Consider the following 22,001-nt stretch of genomic DNA (forward strand, 5'->3'; position numbering starts at 1 on the left):
TGAATATACATCATTCAAAAGATTGTACATCCATCTACTTCCTTCTCCAATTTAGTATAATTGAAATTTGGTTCAATATAGAAGGACTTTAATGGTTTTAAATTAGAAAAAAATGAATGATTAATTATAATACTATTTTATATTCAAAAAAAGTATTTTAATTTAAAAGACTGTAAAGAAGTCAAGTAGCTGCACATAGATGATCAACCCAACATTTTTAATAGTAATGTTTTATTAAGCATTTAATAATCTGGTTGAAAATGTTGGAGAAAAAAAAACACTAAAGATTTAAAATAGAATTTTAGAAAATAAAAATATAATTTAATATATATTTTTAGAAGTGTGAAGTGATTTTTGTTGTGACTAATAAAATAAAATGAAAAACAGGTAAAGAAATAGATTCGAAGAAGCTCACACGTTCGGCCATGGTTTTCACAGCTGCGTTGTATTCAAGCTTCACTGCAGCACCTTCTTCCTCTTCTCGATACGCGCTCTCAGCAACTCCATCCTACTGCGCATTTCCACCACGCAGAATCGCCACGCCAAGAATGGGAACGTCTCAGGCCCAAGCCCAGGCCCAGGCTAAGGAGGCCAAGCTCTGGGGCGGGAGGTTCAAGGAGGGCGTAACAGACGCCGTGGAGAGGTTCACGGAGTCGATCTCTTTCGACAAGCAGCTCTACAAACAAGACATAAAGGGGAGCAGAGCGCATGCATCAATGCTCGCTCACCAGGTCAGTTACAAAATCTTTCACTGTTCCAATTCAACACTCAACAAAACACTCACTGTTATTTGTTCAGGGTTTGATAAGCGAGAGCGACAGAGACTCCATTATTGAAGGTTTGGAGGAAATAGAGAGGCGCATTGAGAATGGAGAGTTCAATTGGAGAGCTGACAGAGAGGACGTGCACATGAACATCGAGGCTGCGCTCACCGACATGATCGGTGAGCCTGCGAAGAAGCTCCACACCGCTCGGAGTAGAAACGATCAGGTTTTGACTGACTTTCGCCTCTGGTGCCGCGACGCCATCGACGGGATCCTCGTGAGCATGAAGCAGCTTCAGGTGTCGCTGCTGACCCTGGCTTTGAGGAACGAGGGTCTCATTGTTCCTGGTTACACTCACTTGCAGCGCGCGCAGCCCGTTTTGCTGCAGCATCTTCTCTTGGCTTATGTTGAGGAGGTTTGATCGTAGTTTAGGCCTTGTTTGTTTACTGCTCTGGAAAAGCGAGTTTCTATTCTCTAATATTTGTTTGTCCACTGAGCATATTTGAACATCTGAAGGTGTTTGTATCCTGAGCACTTAGGATTAGATGAAATAGAGGAAGAAGAGGAAGGGAAAAATCTCCTGGCTTTTTCTGTTCTTTTATTTTTATATTTTAGTACTTGTTTGTTTCAGAAATGATTTTCATGACTTGATAGATTTTAGATGAGAAATTGATGTTGAGTAGTGTGAAGTTGCTTTAGAAAACAGTGTTGTTGATCAAATGGATGTGTCTCGCCAACTTTAAAATATCTCATTTTAATAATAGGAGAGGAGAGGGGTTTAACAACTGAATGGTATTGTTCTTATATTTATGTCAGCACTGTCTATATGAAGTGTGCCGTTCTTTGATTTTTTAAAACTTGGATTACCAGCCATCAGGCTTTTATTTTCTGGTTAAACTCTAATGGAAAATGCGTTTAACATTGTAATTGTTTTGTAAATGTATGTTCTATCCAATTTACTCAATCACTTAATTAAGGAGGCGATCTGGATTTGGGTATAGTTTTAGAACTATTATTTATTATGCAGATTGAGCGTGATGCTGGTCGTTTGGTAGATTGTAGAGCTAGGATGAATTTCTGCCCCTTAGGAGCTTGTGCCTTGGCTGGTACAGGGCTTCCCATAGATCGATTCATTACTTCAGAAGCTTTAGGATTTACGGCTCCCTTGAGAAATAGGTATTTCACTTCATTTTATTTTTTTGTGAATTCAATCTATTTAACTATGCCTAGTATGTGATTGGTATCAAGTTTTATATACATATCTTTACGTGCTATTCTAACTGATTTTATATTGTTATGTTAAATAGTATAGATGCAGTTTCGGACCGAGATTTTGTACTGGAGTTTCTTTCTGCTAATGCCATCACAGCTGTGCATCTTTCTCGGCTTGGTGAGGAGTGGGTACTGTGGGCTTCGGAGGAATTTGGATTTATCACACCAAGCGACTCTGTTTCAACTGGAAGTAGTATTATGCCTCAGAAAAAGAATCCAGATCCAATGGAACTTGTTCGCGGGAAGTCTGCCAGAGTCATTGGGGACCTGGTTACTCTTCTCACATTGTGCAAAGGTCTTCCTCATGCTTACAACCGTGATTTGCAGGTAAAAACAAAGTGTAACTTTTCTTGAATTGCATGTTTTCTTTCATGGTGTGTTTCTGGGTTCATTTATTTTATTTCTGCATTGTTTTGTCTGAGATACACTAAAAAAAGTTCCTTTGTGGAAGTAGGAAGACAAAGAACCGGTATTTGACAGCGTTAAAACTATTTTGGGGATGCTTGAGGTATCAGCAGAATTTGCTCTGAATATTACCTTCAATCGAGAAAGAATACAAAAGGCATTACCTGCTGGTCATCTTGATGCAACCACACTCGCCGATTATCTTGTTAATAAGGTCAGTCCCACTTTTTGGTTTGCCTTCTGAGTTAACTATCTGTCTGCTGTAAAAAATTTGTGACTGAAAATAAGATAATACATCTGGTCCAATATATATTAAAAGCAATGTGCATGTCACTGTCCAAGTTTGGGTTTGAAGTCATCTCTATTCCCATCCTAGGGTCCTGTGCTTCAGCAGAAAACAGAATCAAGCACACTCCCCCATCCCAAAATCCAATTGAAGGAAGGAAATGAATGTTCACAAATTTTACATCTTATCATGTTTCATATACTAATTCAATAAACTATTTTGTGAAATGCTTTTCATGTCTTTGTTACATGCTCCCCTGTTCCCAGTCTATGCAGTTTTCAGGATTAGATGTTTAAAAACCGAGGGTTATTTTTGTGTTGTGTGTATGTGTGTGGATATATATATATATATATATATATATATATATATATATATATATATATATATATATATGCAGGTTCTGTTGTAAGTAATCGTGCATCTGTGCCATGGCTGCTTGCTTTAATGTTCAACCTGTATCATTCTTTCTCTTTTATTAACAACTTCAAATTTTTAAATTAAGACTTATCTTTTCTCCTCTATTACTTGTGCAAGCCTCATTCTTTCTTTTTCATTCACGTTTCAGGGTGTGCCATTTAGAACGTCTCATGATATCGCTGGGAAATCTGTTGCTTTATGTACATCAAAGAACTGCCAACTGCTGGATCTAAGTCTTGATGAGCTGAGAAGTATAAATCCAGTCTTTGAAGAGGACGTGTATGATTTTCTTGGAGTAGAAAATGCGATCCAGAAATTTGTCTCTTACGGCTCCACCGGGTCAGCATGTGTTGCCAGCCAAATTGACTATTGGATGAAAAAACTTGAAATGAAGTGAATTTCTCATCTTGCCATGTAAAGCAAATCCCGAAAACTTGGGAGTAATTACGCATGCCAAAGATCCTGCAACGCGTAATTCTGGAGTCCACCAAGATGATACCTTTGAGTATTTGAATTGTGTAAGAGCATTTGGAGTTATATGCAAATTAGTCAGGGTTTCTGAATAGGTAACATACATTACCTGTTCGATTGTAATTTAAGCATGGCATATGAATGTTGTGGCTTTTAATGAAATAAAGCCATCTTTAGCCACCAGACGGGCTAGGTACTCACATGAATCGCATTATTATCAATACACATTAATTTTTAGAATTTAGCAATTATTTTTATTATAAAAAAATTATTATTATCATATTAAAATTATTTATTTTTATTATTTTTATTGTAAGGTTGAATTAATTTTAAAATTCATGATAGGTTTATCTTACCCAGAATTTTTAGGCTTGTATTACTCGTTTCCCCCACTATTCAATAACTTATAAATATATTCTATAACTTATAAATATATAGTCACTTGCATGAAATTTGGATATGTTAGAAACGTAGGGTAGAGATTTTAAGTTTATTTCTTAAGAATTTATTTCAACTCTAATTTATATTTTAAAAAAAATTATATCAAATTATTTTTTAAAAAATTAATCTAATACATTAATTATATATATTTCAAACTTTCTATTTATGGGTTATTATTATTATTTTACCCTAGGGTTTCAAAATCACCTGATAATGGTTCTTAATTCAGTGGATCTTCAAAAATTCAAAATTTCCCAAACATGGTAAAAACGGTCAAATAATAAAAGAGAAACCAAGATTGGCACTCCCTCTTTCAAATTTGAAAATTCCGACCGTTGCTCCAATTATCCTACATAAGACCTCGTTCTTTGTTCCAAACAAACAAACTTTCTGTGTAGAACATTATTTCAGAAACAACTCTTTCACTCTCTCCTTTGTTTCATCGATGGGTGACACAGTTGTTGAGGTACCCAAAAAGAGGGGAAGGGGCAGAAAGGCCCTGAAGGAGAAAATCCCATCAACGAACGAGGCCAACATCATCGCTGGGAAGGTTTCTGAGTCCTCAGCGACACCAATTTCACCGTCGTCGAAACAAGATTCCAAGAAGCAGCAATCTTTCGAGAAAGAATTGCTCGAGATGCAGGAAATGCTGCAGCAGATGCGCCTCGAGAAGGAGAAGACCGAAGAGCTCTTGAAGGCCAGAGACGATGCCCTCAAGCAGAAGGACGAAGAGCTCGAAAACCGTGGCCGTGAACAAGAGAAGCTTCAAGTTGAGCTGAAAAAACTGCAGAAGTTGAAGGAGTTTAAACCTACCATGGTAAGTTCAGTTGATATTTCATATGGATGTTTTTATTTTATCATGGTCTTCAAATATGTTCAGTGTTTCGCCGGGATCGCTGATATTGTGGAAAATTGTAGACAATTGGGGTCCATTGTATTCTATTTGGGTGATTGCTGATCGTTTTTTAAAGGTTTGATTTTTATCAATTCCTTGTGTTTTTATTTATTTATGTGGGTGTGTCTTTTCCTATTTGTGTAGAATTTGCCTGTGATGAAAGATAATGAGACAAAAAAGGACAAGAAGAAGAAGGGGGTCTCTGAGAAGAAAAGGCCTTCTCCACCTTACATTTTGTGGATGAAAGACCAATGGAATGAGGTGAAATCAAGTGATCATTTGGAATAATTTTATATTTTTATTTTCTCCCTTCTTTTGTTGTTTTTGTTTAAAATTTCGATGGTTTTAATGTATTGTTGGCTTGGCGTCTGGTGCAGATCAAGAAAACTAACCCAGAGGCAGAATTTAAGGAAACTTCTAACATGTTGGGGGCTAAATGGAAGACTGTCAGTGCAGAGGAGAAGAAGCCTTATGAAGAGAAATATCATACTGAGAAAGAAGCTTATTTGCAAGTGATTGCAAAGGAAAAACGTGAGAGTGAGGCAATGAGATTGTTTGACGAGGAGCAGAAACACAGGACTGCCATGGAATTGCTTGAACAGTACATGCAATTCAAACAAGAGGCAGAAAAAGAGACCAAGAAGAACAAGTAAATTATAAATACTCTCCTTGGACCTTTTACAATATTGTGTGTAAATCATTTACTTCTCTTCATAATTTTTCTGCTTAGTGATGTTCGTATTGCATCTTCACAGGAAAGAGAAGGATCCATTGAAACCAAAGCACCCCATGTCTGCTTATTTCTTGTTCACTAACGATAGGCGAGCAGCTCTTGTTGCCGAGAACAAGAATTTCTTGGAGGTAATTTCTTGTTCCATTTTTTGTTCTTTAACCATGACTTTTAAGAAATCAAATATAAATTGTTGCTTCTTTTATCAGGTTCCAAAGATCACAGCCGAAGAGTGGAAAAACATGACAGAGAAACAAAGGAGACCCTATGAAGAGGTTTGTTCATTTAGTCTCTCAACTCTCGTATGATTACTTATTATTATTATATACCCTTCTCTTGAGTCATTTTAGAGGCATCGATTTCTTACAAATAATTTGTCTTGTAACCTCAGATGGCAAAGAAGAACAAGGAGAAATATGCTTTAGAAATGGAGGCTTACAAGCAGAAGAAAGATGAGGAAGCTGCCCACATCATGAAGGAGGAGGAGGAGCATATGAAACTTCAGAAACAAGAAGCCTTGCAAATGCTGAAGAAGAAGGAGAAAACTGATAATATAATCAAGGTTTTTTTTTTTCTTCTGTTCTCTTTCAGTTTTAAACCGTAGTCCTTCCTTTATTTTATTTTTATTATACACCTTGTAGTTTTACTGATGCTTAGCCACCCTATCATGGTGCAGAAAACAAAACAGAATCGTCAGAAGAAGAAACAAAACAAGGAAGACAAGAATTCTGATCCAAACAGGCCAAAGAGGCCTCCATCATCGTTCATCGTATTCTGGTAACTTCAACTTGCAAGCTAAACTAAACTGAGAAAGTATTATTTTTATGGTATTGTGAAAAGTTAAAATTTGATTCTCTTCAGCAAAGAAGCAAGGAAAACTTTACAGGATGAAAGACCAGGACTCAACACCTCAACCATTAATGCACTTGTCTCGTTGAAGTGGAAGGTAGCTATTATTGAACCATAGCTTCTTCCACAATTAATTTTTCTTCTGCATAGAACAGAACAATCATTCAATTTGTTTTTATTATCATTGATTAGGAACTGAGTGAGGAAGAGAGGCAAGTCTGGAATGGCCAAGCAGCTGATGCAATGGAGGCGTACAAGAAGGAAATGGAGGAATACAACAAGTCTCTTTCTGCAATTGCAAACCAGGAAACCGAATAGTAAATGGAGAAACAAAAAACTTGTGCATGTTCAAAAAAATTGTATTGAATATGCTTATCTTGAAAGTTTAGTCGTCCATTTTGTTTTTAGCTGTAATTTTCTTTACACAAGTTGTGAAGAAAATCAAATTAAGATTTTTAGCTGTCTGGTACATTTTAAGATGATTTTATAAGTATTACTGCCAGTTTTTCTTCATGAAAGTTTACATGATTTTATAAGTATTACTGTCATTTTAAGATGTCTTGAATTTATCCATTTAGTACTTCTTGTTGTTGTCATGCTTGTTTTATATTTGTTAACAAAACCATGTTTTGATGCATAAACCACGTAGTATATTATAAAATTGTATAATTGAGTGTCACTAATGCATTCTGATGTTATATGTGATGCCTACTTAGAACAATCACCCAAAGTTAATTTAATATTTTTTAATTAATATAAAAAAATACGTGCTACGATACTACAAGTAAGGGTAGTCTTGAATTTTTTTTGAGAAATGTATCAAAAGTTAGAGGATTTTTTAATATACAAATGAAAATGTGTTTGCAGTTGTTAACATAAATATATATTAACGAGCTACTCTATATTTGCTCATGTGGAATAATTTTTGGCAAAGTAACTCATTTTATTTAAGATTATCTTTTAACATTGAATATACTGGGAGAGTTATTATAAGAGTAAAGAAGCCTTACAACAAACATTAGCAATAAATGCTAATAACACCTTTGACTTTATGGTAGTGTAGTACCTCTTAAATGTAATTAATTGCTTTTTTATTGGGGTGCGCGGGTTCATAAATGAATCGGCTTTTCTAAGTATTCTACAAATTTATTTGTTTCGATTTTCATAAAAAAAATCATATTAATTAAGTATGAGTACGACCACCAGTAATATTTATATTTTGACGTGGATATTTATATATATATATATAGATACTATTAATAATAATATATAATTATAAATAATAAAATAAGTTATAATATAAGAACATATATATATAGTTATATAAAATAATAAATATATTAGAAAAATTATGAATATTATATATTAAAAAAAAATTAATTAATTCAAATCTTAAAAAAATATCATAATTTATTATTTAAATAATTTTAATAAATTTTGTAAACTTACATTTTATCTCTCTAAAATAATTTATAATTCTCTAACAACTATCACATCACTCACAAATTTCAATAAATTATCCTCACAAATTCACTCTTTTAATACAAGCAACCTAGACATCATTTCTAATCCTCACAAATTTTCTTTTATATTATTTATGTAATTGTTTGATTAGTAGTTGAAATGAGGAAATAAGAAAAAAAATGTTCAAATTTGGATAGAACTGACATGGTGGCTTGATGCTTGATGTTGGGATTAAAATAATTTATTTTGGATAAAATATGTTTTTCCGTTTCATTGTATTAATGTGAAATCAGTATTTTGTTATTACTTAAAATTTATTCGGTCATCAAAATATTTTAATATCTTAATTTATATTAAAAATTTATTTATTGCATAAAAATTAACAATAAATTATTCTAATAATTTTTTTATTATAAATTTTCAAAATATATAAAATTTGTACAAAATAAAAATATATTTTGTTTATTTAACATTTTTTTTATATGAAAAGACACACTTGAACACTTAAAAAGTGGAATGCCGTGTGTACACAAGAATACAAGTCCAAATATGCTTTATGAGAGTGCAAACGAAAGAAGGCGTGGAACCTAGTTTTCATACGCCTCAATCATTGAAAATACCACTTATATTACACTTTTTTCCTTCTTTTTTTAAATATTTAAGATTCTTTACTAGAATTATATTTAAATACATTAGTAATGTAAAAATTGTTAACATGTTGATATAATTTTATACACGATAGAATGATCAATTTTATAATAAATATTTTAAAAGACATATTATTCATGCTAAAGAGGGACCGGACCCATAATTCTAAAAATATATTCTTTTATTAACAAAAATAAACTCTTCATTTTACCCCTTTCGTACTTCGATGTACTCGCAAAAAGCAAAGGTTTTCTTTTGTTTTCATTATAGTATCAATTAATATCAATTAATTAAGCATTAAATACTTTACTTATTAGTTGTAGAGTTATTAAATTAAAGAAACATTGGATAGAATATAATTAATATAAAATTTGAAATGATAATTACATTTTTAATTACGGAACAAAACTATTTTTAGCTTTCAAAAGAAAATAAAAACTCTAAATACTTTATGCAATTAGACATCTTTGTATGGCATGGAGCACAAACACTAACACGGGCATTATACGACACAGACACAAAAGAGATACGTAAAATCTCTAAAATATAGGATTATATATTATATAATTATGAATTATATAAATTGACAATAAAAATTTATATGCATATGTTTCAGATTATTTTATGGAGCAGAAAGATGTTTGTCATGACAGGATTTGTTTATTATTTTTATAATCATAATGACAGAATTTTGAGAAAATTAATGTATTTTTCTTTTTTAAAATTATGTTAAAACCATACTAGAATTGTCAGAAATCTAACAAATATTTTTTTGAATTAGACACTTCACAGATACATATCCTACAGAAGTCAGATGTCATACAAGTATCGTCGGACACCGACACGTCATTTAAGAGGAGTGTCCGAACTTCATAGCTATAAAGTATAGTCATCGTTCTAATTTTTTTTATAAAACTTTCTCCTTTTATTTTCTTAACCAATATTTTTTTCCCTAATTAGGAGTATTAAAAAATCATAAAAAAAACTAAGAAATCGTGAACAGCACATTAGTACATATTTAAATCATCGTTCTTCTTCTAATTTTGTTAACAATGAAAACTATTTAATGCGTACCCAAAACAAAATTAAAGACTAATATAAATAAATAAATATATATATATATATATATATATACGCCCGCTCGACTCACTCTCATTCTCCTTCGTCCTTAGTTAACAGCTCAGCGCCAGTTCATCCATGGCGGAACCACCGAAAGCCGATATCCATAGCCGCCACGACAAGGATGAAGACGGCGGAGCTGCTTTCGTTCTCCAATCCAAAGGTAAATAACTCCGATTCACCTACCATTCACATCAGAATTCATGAATTTAAATGGTTTTGGTTTCTGTTAAACGAAAGTAGCCATCACATTCATATTCATGCATGACTTATAAAGTCTCCGAGAACTTAACAATTGACAGGTGAGTGGTGGCACGCGGGGTTCCACCTAACGACGGCTATCGTTGGACCAACGATTCTGACTCTGCCTTATGCGTTCCGAGGATTAGGATGGGGACTTGGATTCCTGTGCCTTACGACGGTGGGGCTGGTTACCTTCTACTCCTACTTCCTCATGTCCAAAGTTCTCGATTACTGCGAAAAATCTGGTCGCCGACACATTCGTTTCCGAGAACTAGCTGCTGATGTTTTAGGTGATTAGTTTTTCTACTCTTTTTTTTTCTTTTTTTGTCTACTTCGTTTTGTTCAATCTTGTCGAGGCCAACTCTTCATTGTTCCTCAGTCATTTTCCTTGCTTGCAGAGCTTTTTCTCCTTTCTTAATAATTCTCTTTGTTGACTTTTTCACAATCAATTTTTAAAGAAACGCTTTTCTAGTGTAACTCTCTTTTCTAAACTCTTCTTCATAGACAGAGAGGTTTGTCACAAATTTGCTTTTCAAAAATCAGTGTCAAAGAAACGTTTTCGAATTTAAAATGATGTTAAAAGATAAAAGTTTGAAGGATTTTACGAGACATTATGAGGCTGAAGTTTTGTAGGTAAAACATTTTTAAAAGAGTAATGATACAACTCCATTTTTTTAATATTATTATTTTAATACTTTTTATATCATTTAATTATAAATTTATTTTTTATTATATATATTTATTTTAAAAAAGTTATCAAATTATCATTTTTCTTTTCAAAATAACTATATACTATTTTAATTAATTTTTTTATTCATTTCTCTAAATTATGCTTTATCTCTCTCTCTATATATGAATATATATTTATTTTTTTTCTTGATTCTTTCTGCTCTTTCCTTAATTTGAATCAATTTGTCCATCTCTTTTCACTTACATTCATTTAATTTTTTCTATTTCTTATTGAATTTTAAGACATTAAAAAAGAGAATTATCATTGATTTTAATTTATTATGTTGCCAATTATTACCTTCAATGTATTTAATATTTTCTAACAGAATTAATTAATTTTTTCAAAAATAATTAATATATATTTAATTTAACGGTATGATATAGATAATTGTTATTTTACATGATAAGCAATTATAATTATAACTTTTACACGTTATTTGACCGCGGCGATGTATAAGTTGAAATATTTATTATTAAACACACATTTAGTTTGAGAGTTTTCAATCAAATGTTTTTTTTTCTTTCTTATTTTAGTATTTTCCAATGCCTTTCGTTTATCTTTTTTTTTATTCGGCTGCCAAATTTTGGGCTTTATCTGGCTAATTTACACAAATTTGTTGTGCTCACAAGATACATGTGGCCCAAATTTGTTCCCAATCCTAGATTTAGTTTAGTGAGATATTTATCGTTTTGATCTAAATGAAATTTCTATATAAAATTAAAGCAGAAAATTCAAGATAATAGTATCGTACAACTTTTTTACACGAAATTCTACTCTGATTCTATTTCTCGTGTATATTATTTTTTTGTACTTTAAGTAGGAAGACTTTTAAAATTCATATATATGTATATGTATATTACACACACATGTATCTTTTTATTACTCGACTTAATTGTTTTCTTTTTTATCAAAATAAAATAATGTATGACGAGTTTTTGCTATATTTTCTTAGGTTACATGATAGGTGTATTGAAGGTTTATATTTATGTATTTTGTTATTGTTTTTGGTAAGATTATAAAGCATGCATTAACTTGTTACAGGGTCAGGATGGATGTTTTATTTTGTAATCTTTATTCAAACGGCAATCAACACTGGCGTTGGCGTTGGGGCAATCTTGCTTGCGGGTGAATGCCTTCAGGTTATTTATTTATTATTATATAAAAGAAACTATAAAGACTACACCAGTGAAAGCAACTGGTTATAATTATATAGTACATGTGAATTTAGTTTCCTCCCATCTCATTGCTCTTTTATTCTCTCTTTTTTCACGCCTAACCTTTCAAGAAGTTTTCACTTATTGATTAGATGTTACAACGTTTAAGCCGTGAACTATTTTGGAGTTTTTTGGGAGCGTTCTTAACTTATACGTAAGTTGTTGAACTGATCCACACTTCCAATATAAAAAATGTACCATAGAGAGTGTTAAGAGGATGAGTACTCATGGAAATTTCCACTCAGAACTTAAACTCTACGTAACGTAACGTAACTATGGTTTGTTCTAGCCGAAGTGTTGAGTTATAGTGAATAGGGACAAACTGAAAAGGGCCAAGAGGGTAGTCAGTGTGAAAATAACAAAGTTTCATTGAAGGAAGAGAGAGAGAAAATGAAAGATACAAATTCAATAATAGCAAATAATTGAACTGCTTTTTTCACACAAGGAGGTTGGTGTGGCGCAAATGCTACAGGAAGATAATTGTGATTTGTTGAGTCACGCATTCTGCTCATTCAAACATTGAAATTTTGGTTCATGGAGGCAATTTTGTTCACACGTCATGATGATATGCATTTTGGCCTGGACTGGTAACTCTAGGATAATTATTTTGTGCATTATGTTTTACTTTTGCTGCGTATTGCTTTAAGAGAATATAATGATTTGGAGTCTTAAATATCTGTGTCAACTATTAAACTATTTTATTTTCTAATTTTTAACTTTGAAAAAGTAATTGACTGCTTTGTCTTTTGTCATGGAAGATCATGTACTCCAATATTTCAGTTCATGGATCCCTCAAATTGTACCACTTTATAGCAATGGTGACAGTGGTGATGATAGTTTTATCTCAACTTCCTTCTTTCCATTCCCTGCGACACATCAACTTTTGTTCACTACTTTTCGCCCTTGGCTATACCATCCTCGTGGTTGTTGCCTGTATTCATGCAGGTATTTTTCCCTTGATTACATTTTTACTCCAAAGTGCAAACATTTCAAATCATAATTCTGCAGTTGGATTAATACTAGTGCTAAATACTTCTCACTCAATTCACTAGGAGCCCTCTTGTTTTTTTCCAACTGTGATCTCAGTTAAGCATACAATAAATTCTCATCCGGTCTGTGTAATTATGTTGTTTACAAATATGAACTCAATGTCTTTTTGGTATACATTACAATGTAATTGTACATACAGACCCTCTGCATTGGAATTACTAATAGAGATTTTAACTAAAACATTGCTGAATGTATAATTTCTCACAAGCTCAAGGGTAATGAAGTCGACAATTCTATGTTGAAATAGAATGAATGACATAATTTGGTACCTGGAGTTCTACTGATTATATGAAATGTTGCAATGATTTAACAAACTCCAACCATGTTGCAGGTACGTCTGAGCATGCCCCTCCAAGGGACTATTCTTTAGAACCTAAGAAATCTGCAAGGGTTTTCAGTGCCTTCACGTCCCTCTCCATACTTGCAGCAATATTTGGGAATGGCATATTACCCGAGATACAAGTACCTAATATTCCTCTTCCTAAGTTTAAATAATTTGTTTGGATGTTTTATTGACCATGTCATTATGAATACAGGCAACTCTGGCGCCCCCTGCCACTGGGAAGATGGTAAAAGGCCTTCTTATGTGTTATACAGCAATTTTTGTGACTTTCTACTCTGCTGCAGTTTCTGGATATTGGGTATTTGGAAACAAATCCAACTCAAACATTTTAAAGAGTCTGCTACCAGATAGTGGACCTTCTTTGGCCCCAACTTGGGTTCTTGGACTTGCAATCGTCTTTGTTCTTCTTCAGCTCTTTGCCATTTGCCTGGTAAGCTCACACACACTTCTCTCTAAATGGAAAGGGCAATTGGCTAGGATTAAGTAATCACGAGAAAAATTCTATTTGATTTTTTTCCTTCTTGTGAAGGATTATTTTAGGGGCTACAAAGAGTTTAATCTTGATATATTATCCACCCTCAACTAGTTAAAATCCTCTGTAAATATAGAGAAATTATTACATAGTTTCAAATCACTAATATCACGGTCAACTTTTCTTTGTATATTGTAAAATTGGCTGTCATGTGGAGGTTGACTACATGGTGGAAACATCGTGGTCAAGGAGCATGTTAAGCATTTGAAGTAGTTATTACAAAAGTCAGCGAACTTATCCTTCTAGGGTGTTCTAATCAAAATGCTATGAACAAAACTGTCACGAGCAAAGGTTTAATGTCTGTCCCAACATATGTCAGGTTTATTCTCAAGTTGCTTATGAGATAATGGAGAAGAAATCAGCTGATGTGAGGCAGGGGATGTTTTCCAAAAGAAATCTGATTCCTCGCATTATTCTCCGAACAATTTACATGATATGCTGTGGGGTTTTGGCAGCCATGTTGCCATTTTTTGGAGATATCAACGGGGTGGTTGGTGCTATTGGTTTCATCCCTTTGGATTTCATTCTGCCAATGGTTATGTACAACATGACATTCAAGCCTCCAAAATCATCCTTAACTTACTGGGTCAACGTCTCAATTATAGTGGTGTTCACGGGTGCTGGAATCATGGGTGCATTCTCTTCCATAAGGAAATTGGTTCTTGATGCAAATCAATTTAAGCTGTTCAGCAGTGATGTTGTGGATTGACCAAATGTTATTTCCTTTTGTGAAACAGGTAATATAGACTAATCTCATTAGAGCTTGTAAATTTCAAAGTAACAAACAGAAATTTAAGAAGATAGATTGTAGAGAATCCATTCCGGGTAGTGGTTTAAAGCCCAAACCGCAGTTTTAAATAGTATCAAGTCCAGTGAAATCAGAGTTAGGTTGCATCTATTTTATCCAGGCTCCAAGTTCATCTATCACATAAAAACTAAAAAAATGTTGCTTAAAACTTGAATAAAAAATGCTTAATATTGACACATTATAAGTTAATAACTTGTAAATCATCTTAAGTAAAAAGCCTTTACACTGTCAATTATGTAATCTAATAAATCTTTGAGAAGTTATAGCTAATTTCAAACTTTGATCAGTATTAGAGTTATTGCATTACATTTTTTGTTTTAACTTTTTTAAATTTCCTAAGGATTTATGAAAAATAAATAAGTACTACTTTTTTTTATAAAATATCTAATTCAAACATGTTTTAGAAAAAAAATATTCAGAATCTTAATTTGAGATATAGAGGTGTAAGTATTGATTGAGTTATATTCATAAATTATGTAAAATTGACTCGTGAAACGCTAGATTTGATTTTTTATTTATTTATCAAAATGTATGGTGTAAGCTTAATAAAAACTCAAGTATTTGCGAATGAGTTAAACATTAATAGACGATAAATAATTCGTGTACATGTGCGTACTTTAATAGCTTCTAAATAACCCATGTTAGTGTGTCTACTTTAATAACTTGCAAATAATTCATGTATATATCTTTGCGTGTATTGCATATGTAGCTGGCCCAGAAAACCGACCAAGGTTATGTATGGAGCGATATAGTCTTGGAAACTAAAACGATAAATAAGTAAAATAGATCAAACGAGATTAATATAAAAAGTCGTAATAATAATACAAATAAGTTTTGAATAATATCATCACTTGTGTTTTAGATTAGATAAGAGTATAGACGATTTTCGATCTAAAACATTCAAGGTGGTCAAAAATAAGTATATACTTCATCCGTGTGTATTAGATGATCACTTCTATATAATGTAATATAGTACATTATATATGGACCGAATTCTAATATTTTTGTCTTCAATCACAATTTTATCTTAATTGAACGATTAAAACTAATTGATTGAGATCTTTTGATTTATGTTATAATATTACGTTAGATATTTATATGCATATATCTAAAAAAAACCCATAAATTATTAACTATTTAACCAAACCGATGATCTTACAACTTGTTTTTATAAATAGGTTAAAGTTATTCAATAAAAGAGTTTTTCGATAACATTAAATATTTTAACTGCTTAATATTAACTTAAAAGTTGATAACTTTTTACAAATATCTCTTATTCAAACCAAGATTTGAGAAGAGCAAGACAAGGAGATTACAAGATCAACAAGATAATGTAAAACACATTCTGGTAAAAAAAAGGGTACATATTTATTTATATATATATATATAACCTAATATTAATTAGTAACTTTAAGTTTCATATTTTAATTAGGTCAAACCTTAATTTTGAAGTTAGATTGTTTAAACATGAGTTAAAAGTTTAGTAAAAATATTAGTTCCTCACAAATTAAATACCATTGTTGGTTGACAGAAGTAATAACTATTTATGCTATTTAATTAAGTAGTTGAATATTTAATGTTACGGCCAATGTTAGTTACGGTTTTCAATAATGATCATCATCATACATAAAAAAATATCCCTGGTAATTTTTTATTATTTGTGTATTTTAAATTATTTAAGTAATTGAAATATAAGTATATAGGTATGGCAGGAAGGTATTGAGAGTCAAATGAATGGAATTACATATGTTGAAGATAGTAAGGGAGACTTAAGAAAGTCAATATACTAACCAAGATCAACGCCACTAACTAAGATCACTATCATTAAGTTTTAGAATTTCCTCTCCAAGCTTAAATCCCACTTTATCCTCCACAAAATAACAGTCAATTTAAAAAGAGGGTCACAAAGGTAAACGGAAATGATGAGAAGGAACACTGAATATTTAAAAAAAAAAAAAACTTCTTCTATAATAAATTTCCATAAATATGATTGTTCTCGTATAAATATTTAATATAATTAATACACCATAATAATATTTTTTTAAAATTGTGATTATGTATATATTTATCATAAAAACATGAAATAGAATTCAGTTTTAGAGAAAAAAATAATTAATTGCTATAGTAACAAATTATAAACCATTTTAAAAATTAAAAAAAAAAATAATTTTTATTATTATTAAATGGTTTCTAAATTGATATTTAATTAGCTACCAATATTTTAACTATCAATTATTTAGCTTTTAGATTTGGAATTAAAAACCTTGGTTGCTAATTAGATCCAAATTTAAAAACCATTTAACAATAATAGAAACTAATTTAGAAACCAAAAGAATTTTAATTTCTAAAATGTTTTCAATTTAATCCCAACTAATTATTTTTAGTATAAAAAAATAGTTTATATTTCATAGTTAAAATTTAAATTTATTATTATTAAATTAAATTAAAGTTTGGATAATAATTAAAAATATATTACTTAATATATTTGCGTATACCAAAAAATCTATGGGTTTCGTCCTGTTACTACCTGTACACAACGTATTTAGTTTTTTTACTCAGAATTAGCCAAGTGCACTTCCTGTCAGAATTTATCCGATAATAGTCAAACTTCCAATTAAATAAAGTTTTTGATTCACATACACAGTTGTTGAGATTATAACTATTACTTTCCATGCCACATTTATTACGAATTTATCATCTCCTTTCAACTCTCTATCCCAAAAATCTGAATCTATTGTATACACCTGGAAACTCATAACTGCGTTTTGCATCTTTCCACGTATGGTTTTTAGTTATTGCGTATTCAACCTTCTTAACTCAATAACTTGTGCATTTCAGAGTTCAACTCCACAAAAATACCTGAACTTAGTATTCTCTTAATTAACAAAATAGGTAGAAAGCTATTACTTTTTTTTCATACGTCAAATTAAAAGTAAGTGAGAGCATTGTTAGGTCAAGCTTCCATATTAACTTTATGCATTTATAGTGTATCAAAACTAAATTATTCCACTAAAGATAATATACATATATATGCATATTCTAAGAAAACCAAAAACGATAATAAAGAAACTAAACTATTAATTTAATGCCTTTAGGGACAAACTAATTCCAGAAAACTTGAAACCAATTATGATGAAAATGCATTATCACACAAACAGGTGTAGGACAGTTTGTGTTTCAAAACAACGAACAACACTATTAAACATTAAAACTCACGATATGAATTTGTTGATTAAAAAAATGATGCTTCTAGGGATCATCATAATTCCTGTCTTCATGGAGAAGCACTCCAACAATGAAAAAACCAAATACTTTATTGTTGATTTTTCATATGGTTGAGCAATGCCACCACATGCACCCACATGATCATTAATTAATTCAATGAAATTTTCTATTGAGTAACTAAACTCGTTCCATTAATTAATTAATTAATTAATCCATGGTTGTGCACAATCCCATAATGTGCGTGTGAATGTGACATGACACACACATGATTCAAGATTTCAAGGGGCCACTTTTATTCCACGTCCCAGTGTCCATATTTGCCCACTTATCATCGTGTGTACACATTTATTTATTTTTTTAATTGTTTTTAATTAATTGATTTAGTTATTTGGCCAATGCAGATGAAGCATGTAGCAACTCTGGCACAGAAATTGAAAAAAAGAATAGTATCATCACGGATTTAATGGTAACGGTGGTCAACATCCTTGGGAAGTGAAACCTTGATTATTACAAAAACAAAAACCCTTACTTTGTAGGTCACAAAGTCATAACTAAAGGTTTCATCCTTCACCAAACATCACATAAAAGTGGTCAAACGTCACTCTCTCTCTCCATTTTCTCATCCATATCTCATACATAACAACCTTCTATATACATAGTTCCAACACTCACCAAAATTAAGAAAATTGTAGCATATGGAGAAGAAATCGAGAGAAGAAAAGCTTAACCCTAACCAAGTTTCGAAGGGAAACGTTTGGGATTGTGGCAGCAGCCTCTACGATTCCTTCGAGCTCAACTCCTTGAAACGGCAACTGAACACGGCAATAGCGAATTCCCCGAAAAACAGAAGAACCCTTTCGATGTCTCATTTACCCGAACGTTGTCTCTCGCTTCAACTTCATCCTCAACCTCCCATCATGTCCAACAACAAGCCTTTCAAGATCTCTCGAACCTTCCACAGACTCCTTCGGTTTGTTTTCAAGTCCAGCAACAAATTAAGGACTTCTAGTTCTTGTTCCAGGGCCACCACCCCTAACAATACTACTTTCCAAGTGGCGGAAAGATATTCCAATAAAGACCGTTTCTACGTTGTTTACGACAAATCCGAACCCGTTCTCTCCACGATTCCCGAACTGCCGGAATTTGAGGTGGGTGTGCTTTCGCCGGAGATCGCTTCGTTTGTGAGAAAGACAGCTTCGGAGAGGTTCATGGCCACCACCGCCATCGGTATTTCGTGTGCTTAAGATGATGATCGTAGTTATTATTGTTATTGTTATTTCATGTCATCATAATAACGTAGCGATTAACGTGTGTATATTGGGTTTCTGCTAATTATATTATAAGTTTTGATAATTCGCGATGCAATTGTTTAATTTTATTTTACGAGGCAACGTTGAATTATGGGATCGCGTAGGAATGTTTAACTTGGTTGTTTAAGCTACTTGTCATTATTGTTAATAAAATAATGCTCCAACCGGCCAAAAAATTTAGAAGTTGTATATTTCTTAATCTATATAAACGTATATAATAAAAGATAAATTTATAATTAAATTATATAAAAAAATATATTAAAATAATAATATTGATGTTATAATGTGGTTGTATAAAAAATATGGTTGATTTTATGTGTAGATGATTTTATACGTTTGGTTTTGATTTGGATTTTAGATGAATGGGTGGTGGGCACTACTGAATGGTTAATCAATTATTCAACTGCAAGTTTGAACTATTTGTACAAAACGACAATTTCATCGTGATGGAATTAGAGAAGAGGTAGATGTGTAATAAATACGTTATTTCGTCAAAAAAATAAAACAAATAAACTAAGCATGGGCAAATGTATTATAAATCTATTAGAAATGTATATATGATTTGACTTTGAAAAAAAAACAATTCGATTCAATTTAGGCCATTGATTTTCTTTCATAATAGTTTATATAGGTGATTAGATGATAAACGAAGATATAATTTGTAGTTTTGACAATCTTGGCTAATAGAATTTTGTTTCTCTTTTGCATTCTTAGAAAAATTCTATGGCTTTTTTTTTATCTTTAACAACTTATTAGTTTTCTATTATATGAATTGAGTAGAGTTTCAAGAAAGATTAAATGAATTTTTAGATTATAAAACATCATTGGTAGCATGTGACATGATAAATTCTTACAATTTCGTTATGATAAACTTTAATATTATATTAAAAAGTGAATCAAAATATAATTTATTTTTACAAAATTAACTTATAAGGTGAGGATTCTCTTCACTTGTATACGGTAAATTGATTTTAATTTTAGTTGATATGAGATCTTTAACATTCATTGTGTTATTACTTTAGTGATTCATTCAAAAATTTATATATATAAAAAAAAGTAAGAAAAATAAAAATGAGAATGAAAAAAAAATAAAATTGTGATATAAGAAACAAATGCACATATACAATTATATTATTCTTTGATAGTTTTTTTTAAGTTTTTTTAAGTTTCTTTGATGGTTTGGTCCGACGAATATTTGCACACAATGATATCAAATATGAAGTTTTCGTTATATGAATAATCCATCAAGTTAAATGATTTCAAAAGCTATTTAAAATAAAATTTGAGAAAACATGTAAAAAGATAAGTAAAGTTGGATGGAGTAATGGCAGACAAGTGGTAGATAAAGTTATAAATGAATTTCTTTTGAAAAGTAAAGATGAAAGCAAAAACTTGTAATAGACTAATACGTTAAAAGCTTTTATAATGAATGATAAAGTTATGTGTGAAACTCTCAATTTTCTCTTTCTTATTAATTATGGATCTTTATCAATTTTTTCAATATATATCTCAACATAAAATTAGGAATTAACATAAAATTATTAAAAAAAATACAAAATATATGGAACTAAACTAAAACATACGTGGTAACAATACATAAGTATACCATACTTATTCATAATGAATTCTAATAACTTATTCATAATGAATTCTAAGAGCAGACTAGATATGAAAGCCTATTATACCAATGAAATAATTCTCTATGAATAAATTATAAATTAACCAACTTATCCGCATATGCATTTCCTTCACGAAAATATGAATAATCTTAAAACTGAAACATGAATCATAGCTGTAAACGCAATCCAAAACAAGACATAATTCAAGACATACTGGAGTTTTTATTCTTTCTCATACAATTTTTTTATATCCAGATAATGCTTTGAATATGAGTATTTAAATAGCTATATTTTTTTTAATAACATAAAATAGAATCTTATGTTACATGTTTTTAATAACTAATTTTTAACTATAATTTATTTATTTTAAATTTATCATCTAGTAATTACTTCTTTCACAATTTTCGTTATGATTCGATTATTAATTAATTCAAAAAATTGAATGGTTTTTTTATATAATTATATTTATATTGAATTATGTACTTATTTCTATTGTATAAATGATAATATATAATTTTTAAATATATTATTTTAACTCCTTAAAATTACTGATCAATACCAGTTTGTCTCATACGTATGAAATGATGTTAAATCATGGCAAAATATTATGGTGGAGGTAATTAATAACCATTTAAACTAAATATCACATTAAATACATTCTTTAGAAAGCGTGTTTATCCTTCATTTAATTTGTTTCAATCAGCTCATAACTTTAATTAAACCTCTTGTTTGGATGAGTTAATAAATGATTTCGTTAAACTGATTTATGTTATAAAAAACTACGAGGCTAACTATTCTATAAAGTATTTTTAACTTATTTTTATAAACTAAATATAGATTAATGATTTGTTATTTTTAATATTTTTGCAATATAATTTTAATATATTGATTATTTAGTTACTTTTAATTTTTAAAATAACGCAAAATCATAGAAGTGTTTATATATTAATAATACATTCATACATTTTAAACAATCATAACATAAAAAATAAAAAAACATTGTTGATGGGACCTATGAATTAATAAAAAGTGGACTTAGAAAGAAAAAGCAATAGCACATGCCGAATTTATGAACAAAGATTAGGTGTGCTAATCATCTTCAATCATATTTTAGGTTGATTCTAATGTGAATTAATATACAACCTCCCAAATCAAACTAAAATTCG

The 22,001-nt window shown here is 30.9% G+C and overlaps 4 protein-coding genes across 5 annotated transcripts; all 4 read left to right on the forward strand.

Moving 5' to 3' along the window:
• The first annotated feature begins 359 nt into the window (after positions 1 to 359).
• On the forward strand, positions 360 to 3,863 carry LOC137812714 (argininosuccinate lyase, chloroplastic). The gene is made up of 6 exons (XM_068614885.2): positions 360 to 731; positions 799 to 1,179; positions 1,792 to 1,940; positions 2,072 to 2,363; positions 2,491 to 2,655; positions 3,293 to 3,863. Exons 1-6 carry the CDS (start codon positions 426 to 428, stop codon positions 3,539 to 3,541), a joined length of 1,542 nt encoding a protein of 513 aa, XP_068470986.2. The 5' UTR covers positions 360 to 425; the 3' UTR covers positions 3,542 to 3,863.
• Positions 3,864 to 4,407: 544 nt separating this feature from the next.
• On the forward strand, positions 4,408 to 7,066 carry 3XHMG-BOX2 (HMG (high mobility group) box protein). Its single transcript, XM_068614890.2, has 9 exons — positions 4,408 to 4,873; positions 5,096 to 5,212; positions 5,329 to 5,600; positions 5,707 to 5,812; positions 5,891 to 5,956; positions 6,073 to 6,243; positions 6,358 to 6,458; positions 6,543 to 6,627; positions 6,723 to 7,066. Exons 1-9 carry the CDS (start codon positions 4,502 to 4,504, stop codon positions 6,846 to 6,848), a joined length of 1,416 nt encoding a protein of 471 aa, XP_068470991.2. The 5' UTR covers positions 4,408 to 4,501; the 3' UTR covers positions 6,849 to 7,066.
• A 2,689-nt stretch (positions 7,067 to 9,755) lies between these two features.
• LOC137812719 (Transmembrane amino acid transporter family protein) lies at positions 9,756 to 14,774 on the forward strand. Of its 2 annotated transcripts, XM_068614891.2 has the most exons (7): positions 9,756 to 9,924; positions 10,064 to 10,294; positions 11,776 to 11,873; positions 12,707 to 12,893; positions 13,330 to 13,460; positions 13,535 to 13,771; positions 14,193 to 14,774. In XM_068614891.2, exons 1-7 carry the CDS (start codon positions 9,840 to 9,842, stop codon positions 14,580 to 14,582), a joined length of 1,359 nt encoding a protein of 452 aa, XP_068470992.1. In that variant the 5' UTR covers positions 9,756 to 9,839; the 3' UTR covers positions 14,583 to 14,774. The 2 variants fall into 2 exon arrangements, with proteins under 2 accessions (XP_068470992.1, XP_090155255.1); XM_090299129.1 differs by lacking the exons at positions 9,756 to 9,924; positions 10,064 to 10,294; positions 11,776 to 11,873 and adding an exon at positions 12,378 to 12,535.
• A 3,701-nt stretch (positions 14,775 to 18,475) lies between these two features.
• LOC137812715 (Avr9/Cf-9 rapidly elicited protein) lies at positions 18,476 to 19,259 on the forward strand. Its single transcript, XM_068614887.2, has one exon. It carries the CDS (start codon positions 18,602 to 18,604, stop codon positions 19,148 to 19,150), a length of 549 nt encoding a protein of 182 aa, XP_068470988.1. The 5' UTR covers positions 18,476 to 18,601; the 3' UTR covers positions 19,151 to 19,259.
• Positions 19,260 to 22,001: the final 2,742 nt, after the last annotated feature.

Source organism: Phaseolus vulgaris, chromosome 2 (assembly GCF_051622355.1).
Source record: "Phaseolus vulgaris cultivar YP4 chromosome 2, ASM5162235v1, whole genome shotgun sequence".
Taxonomy (NCBI): Eukaryota; Viridiplantae; Streptophyta; class Magnoliopsida; order Fabales; family Fabaceae; genus Phaseolus; species Phaseolus vulgaris.

Excerpts from the sequence above, each read along its gene's own strand:
- LOC137812714 (XM_068614885.2), top strand. The coding sequence starts at position 426 with ATGGTTTTCACAGCTGCGTTGTATTCAAGCTTCACTGCAGCACCTTCT. Across the intron at positions 732-798 it reads CATCAATGCTCGCTCACCAG|GGTTTGATAAGCGAGAGCGA; the intron begins GTCAGTTACAAA and ends TTATTTGTTCAG. Across the intron at positions 2,364-2,490 it reads CTTACAACCGTGATTTGCAG|GAAGACAAAGAACCGGTATT; the intron begins GTAAAAACAAAG and ends TTGTGGAAGTAG.
- 3XHMG-BOX2 (XM_068614890.2), top strand. The coding sequence starts at position 4,502 with ATGGGTGACACAGTTGTTGAGGTACCCAAAAAGAGGGGAAGGGGCAGA. Across the intron at positions 4,874-5,095 it reads AGGAGTTTAAACCTACCATG|AATTTGCCTGTGATGAAAGA; the intron begins GTAAGTTCAGTT and ends CTATTTGTGTAG. Across the intron at positions 6,459-6,542 it reads TCATCGTTCATCGTATTCTG|CAAAGAAGCAAGGAAAACTT; the intron begins GTAACTTCAACT and ends GATTCTCTTCAG.
- LOC137812719 (XM_068614891.2), top strand. The coding sequence starts at position 9,840 with ATGGCGGAACCACCGAAAGCCGATATCCATAGCCGCCACGACAAGGAT. Across the intron at positions 11,874-12,706 it reads TTGCGGGTGAATGCCTTCAG|ATCATGTACTCCAATATTTC; the intron begins GTTATTTATTTA and ends TTGTCATGGAAG. Across the intron at positions 13,772-14,192 it reads AGCTCTTTGCCATTTGCCTG|GTTTATTCTCAAGTTGCTTA; the intron begins GTAAGCTCACAC and ends AACATATGTCAG.
- LOC137812715 (XM_068614887.2), top strand. The coding sequence starts at position 18,602 with ATGGAGAAGAAATCGAGAGAAGAAAAGCTTAACCCTAACCAAGTTTCG.